The sequence below is a fragment of the Mesitornis unicolor genome, unplaced genomic scaffold (assembly GCF_000695765.1).
Source record: "Mesitornis unicolor isolate BGI_N332 unplaced genomic scaffold, ASM69576v1 scaffold30586, whole genome shotgun sequence".
Lineage (NCBI taxonomy): Eukaryota > Metazoa > Chordata > Aves > Mesitornithiformes > Mesitornithidae > Mesitornis > Mesitornis unicolor.
Genome location: NW_010190827.1, coordinates 12,180 through 16,560, shown reverse-complemented (window position 1 = coordinate 16,560; position 4,381 = coordinate 12,180). Strand labels below are relative to the sequence as shown.

General features: G+C 39.7%; 1 protein-coding gene across 1 annotated transcript in view; it reads left to right on the top strand.

Annotated features, from left to right (window-relative positions):
- Positions 1-525: 525 nt before the first annotated feature.
- The window catches only part of GRAMD4 (GRAM domain containing 4), a gene marked incomplete at both ends in the record, with an annotated part of 15,495 nt that continues 11,639 nt past the window's right edge, over positions 526-4,381 (top strand). Inside the window, 3 exons of the mRNA XM_010186544.1 lie at positions 526-587; positions 2,535-2,667; positions 3,193-3,218. Of these exons, the coding sequence (XP_010184846.1) occupies positions 526-587; positions 2,535-2,667; positions 3,193-3,218 (221 nt within the window). The remainder of the gene's footprint in view (positions 588-2,534; positions 2,668-3,192; positions 3,219-4,381) is intronic.

Below are 4,381 nucleotides of genomic sequence, written 5' to 3'. Positions count from 1 at the left end.
GCATTTCAAGAGCTTACAGCATGACATTTTAAATAATTCTCGGCACCTGTCCCTCTCATTGTGAAGATGAGTGATGTTTGTCTCCAGTAATGATAGCAGAATTCAAGGTTCATGTGTTAAACTGTGGATTTGTTCTAGTACTGTGCTTATTGACTTGTGATACAAAATCCCTTTTCAATTCTTACTGTGGGAGAAGTTGGGCCTCTGAAGAGTTTTTCTGGCAGGCATTGAAATGAATATATGACACAAAAGAACAAGTAGTGCCACAAATTTGATGCTAAATTATTTAGTATTTGTAAGATGAAATTGAGCTGTCGGTGCAGGAAGTGGCTAAACCACACCTCTCCTTGCAGTGAGTGGTATTTCACTGGATCTGAAGTGCAATGAGTATCTTGCGAAGGGGCGTAAGTTTGTTTTTTTCCCATCATGGTTGTATTATATCAGCAATGGAAACTGTGGAGGTTTGCTAAAGGGGAAAAATGTCCTCATCTGTAGCATTTCACATGATTTCTGTTTTCTTTGTAGGGCGGAAGAGGTGCCTGCAGCTCAGCAACCTGCAAAGCCACAGGTGCAAGCCAACGGAACAGGTGATCTTGGTCAGATCTCTGCTTGCAGTTTGATTCAGTCGGGTTTCTTTCACTGCTTTCTGTGGATCCTTAGAAGGTCAAACCTTGCTGAAAAACTTGCTGAGCCCTTAAGCAGGCTTCTGAAGAAGCCGAATATGAAAGATCATTTGAGCAGCTTCTTACTTCTCTGTGCATGATTCTGCATTTACTTTCTGTCGTTGACTTTGCACACTTGAGCAAGGAATTTATTTTGTATTATAAAGCCTTTAGGAATGTAATGAAACCTGTTGCTTGACTTCATCATTCTTGTGTGCCTTGCTGATCCTGGACTTAGCAGAAAACAGGTGTAATACATGGAAAAGGTGTTCTCTTTTCTTTTCAACTTCAAAAGCTCTTTTATGCCATTAACCGTATTACTTCTTCCTTTTTTAAAAAAGTAAAGACATTCTGGAGAAGGAATAAGCTGAAGAGTTGCTCATTTTTTTTGGACGCTTCCTCTGTTATTTATGTTTCTCAAGCTGCTGCGTATTATGAATTCAATAATATAGTTATTTCTGCAATAACTAAGGCAACACGCAGTTTCTCAGTCTTTTAGTACACTTAAGCTTTCCTCTCCACCCCCCTTGATTGAGACAACTACTTAGGCTTTTAAATCCGCAGATTAAATTTGAAGTTGCTCCTTTTGTACTCCCATAATGTCAATATTTTCTGTTATGTGAACTACAGCCTAACATTTTTTTCTTCTATGCTCAAAATTTCTTTCTCAGTACTATCTGAAGTACTTCATGTGGGAAGCTACTTCATAGGTTTTTTATTTTCAAATGGAAGTGTCTCAGCTGTAAACTGTCACTAAATTCCTTGTTTTTCTAAATATCACTGCCATTCATTAATAAATAACTTGATTCTATTTTCTCAGCACCAGTTGCTTCTTCTCATGTGCTTAAAAGCATTGTTTTGGCTGTTGTAGTTGGCTGATTAATCTTTCATGCCTCTGTTTAATCATATCTTAATTTGATGGAGTTCTGTTCAAAGTTAGGTCCTGGTATAGCTGTGACAAGTGTCCTCTTTATGACATTGCTGTATGGACCTTCCTCTCCAAAGAGCAGTCAGTCTGCTCTTTCTAGACACTGATTTTCTGAGGTACACATAAATCAAAAGGTTATGGTTTTGTTCTCACCTGCGCTGCCTTAAGGCTTTTACCCTTATATAATTTCCAGACACCAATATATTTGTTATATTTTTCCACTGAAACTGGCATACAGAAGGTGTGCATTGCTTCACTGCTTTGCCGTATAAGACTTCTCAGGCAGTATTATGACCATATATTCCATGTATAGAAAGTGGCATATACAACATAATTTCAGTAGCCCAGCTTTAGAAAAAAGAAAGTGCATGTTAGGTATTTATATATGCACACACACGCACGCCTATAAATGGTTGGAAAGTGGCAGTAAAAATGACTCCTGTGAAATCTTGCATAAGTTTCCATGTCCCTTTCCTGTCAAATTTGTGTGACTGCTAGGTGGTTTTCCTGCTCTCTGCTCAGGGGTGTTTTGCTTTACACTTGCTTTTCTCGAGGTGACCCTTCTGCACAATGGGAGCGCTGAGATTTGCATCAGTCTTTTGTTCACAGGAACCTCTTAAGCAGAAAATGTTTTTGTGGTGTTTGCTAAAATTCTCATTTGTTAAGATGTTTAAGTAATCTCTATAATTCTGTAATAAGATGGTTCCATGTGCTGCATTTAGTGCAAAGCAGGAGCCATCTTTAGTCTTATTTTACCAGCTCAGTGCAGTCAGGGTTTCTGTGCAGTGGTGGAAGTGAACTGCATTGTGGGCTTTCATGAAGACAGGAAAGCTGTACAAAGGCTGCTCCCCTACAAAACACAGTGTGCAGGAACAGGTGCAAGTTTGGCTGAAGATATCTTCTACTATTATCCTGACAATCAGTGTTTCTGTGTTTTTTAATAGATAAGCGTAGTCACACAGTCTGTTCGAGAATCCAGAAGTGGTTTTGTGACAAATTTGGGGAGTATGTTGAGGACTTCAGATTTCAGCCGGAGGAGAACACAGTGGAAACAGAAGAGCCACTTAGTGCTAGAAGGTAAAACCCTAATGTGATGGTGCAGAATCGTTTGCTTCTTTACAAGTTGCTTTTTCCCCCCCTTTTTGCTTCCCCCACCCTTTTTTGCCCCCTCCTTTTGTTTTTTTTCTCTGTTTCTCTGTTTCTTTTTTCTCAACCTTTTACATGATTTGAGCAAGTGTCTGCACAACAAGTAATAGAACTGAAAGTACAGAACTGTCACCAAAAGTTTGTGAGTGCTGTGACCAAAATGTGAAATTTGAAGTTTGTCTGCTGTCTGAGGTGGAATAAGAGTTATATTATTTATCTGGTTCTGTCATATGCCTCTCAAAAACTGTGGATAAAGTCTTAGTAGGGCTGGAGAGCTTTCACGTTTCAATTTTTGGTCTGATGCAAGATAGGCTGTGTTAGTTACTAGAAATACATTTCATAAGAGTCAAGAATGAAGCTTTGTGCCCAAGCATCTAATTTATAACTGTGAGCAGTATTTCAGGGACCAAATGTACTTGCCTATTTAACAGGTTGTTTTTATCCTTTACTTTTCAGGTTGACTGAAAATATGAGAAGATTAAGTAAGTACTTAGCAGTATCTTATTTTCTGGAAGTAAAAATAGTTCTTAGTAACGCTACTGGGAGGATTGGTGCATTTTAAAGTACAGTGTGTTGACATACTTCTGCCAGTTCATAAGCAGAAATTACTCTGAAAACCTGAAGTAGTGTTTGGAGTGCAAAGTAACTTAGAGGAGTAGTGGTAGAAGCTTCCCTTTGTAATGTTAATGAAAATGTGTTAACATGTAATGAATGAGAACAGGGTATTTGTCCAATGGCAGGTGTAACAGTATTCATATGCTTATGCCTGAGCTGTGTGTAGTTTGCTTGCTAGTCTGTTAGCTTATGCTTTCCAGGAAAGAGGGGCTGGATGATGCATACCCTGAGTGTGTCTTTCATTTCTTTCTCTTGGTTAGCTGATAAATGATTTTGGAAGGTGGAGGATGCAAGATGGTGGGTTAAACAAAGTAGTTGAACCCTCCAAAATGTCTGTTCAGCAAAGAGTTGTTAGCCTGAAAAAAAAGGCTGATTTGTGCTCCAAATTGTTAAATTACTGGGGGGGAGAGGGAAAGGTGAAGTTAAAATAAGGGTCTGTAATCTTCATGTAAAGTCAGTTTTGTTTTCCTTGTTCTAATACTGGTATTCATTTTAGTTTCATTTGGGAGAATACTTGTGACCTGTTTTCTCTGACCGATGTGCATTGCCTTTAGAGTAGCTTCTAAAAAAAAAGAGTATTAAGTTTAAGCTTTGAGCAGTTCTTAACTTCCACTGAGTGAGCCACACAATCTAGATCCCTGTTGTTCAGGGATGCCTGTCAACCACCCAGAGCTCTCAAGATCCTTGGTTGCTCTCAAAACCCCTGTTGTCACCAGCGGTTTCCAGACGTTGACCTTCCGTGCAGGTTTGGTGTAGGATGCTGGAGCAGTGCTTGAGTCCATGAGCTCCTCCGGTGCCTCGAGCATGCCCTTCCACTTACTTCATCTGCTGCTTCAGTTGTGCCACTGATGCACAGTGAAATCTAGTCCCAGTTGTTTAATTACTTCCCATAGGGAATGTATCAAGGATAGCTGAATTTCAAGCCAAACAAACTAGGACACAGTCACAGGCTGGTGTGAGGAAAGCTTTCAAGAGTTGTGAGCTGTACTGCAAATGAGGAGGGGAGCCCTGGGGCCCCCTGTGCAAACAG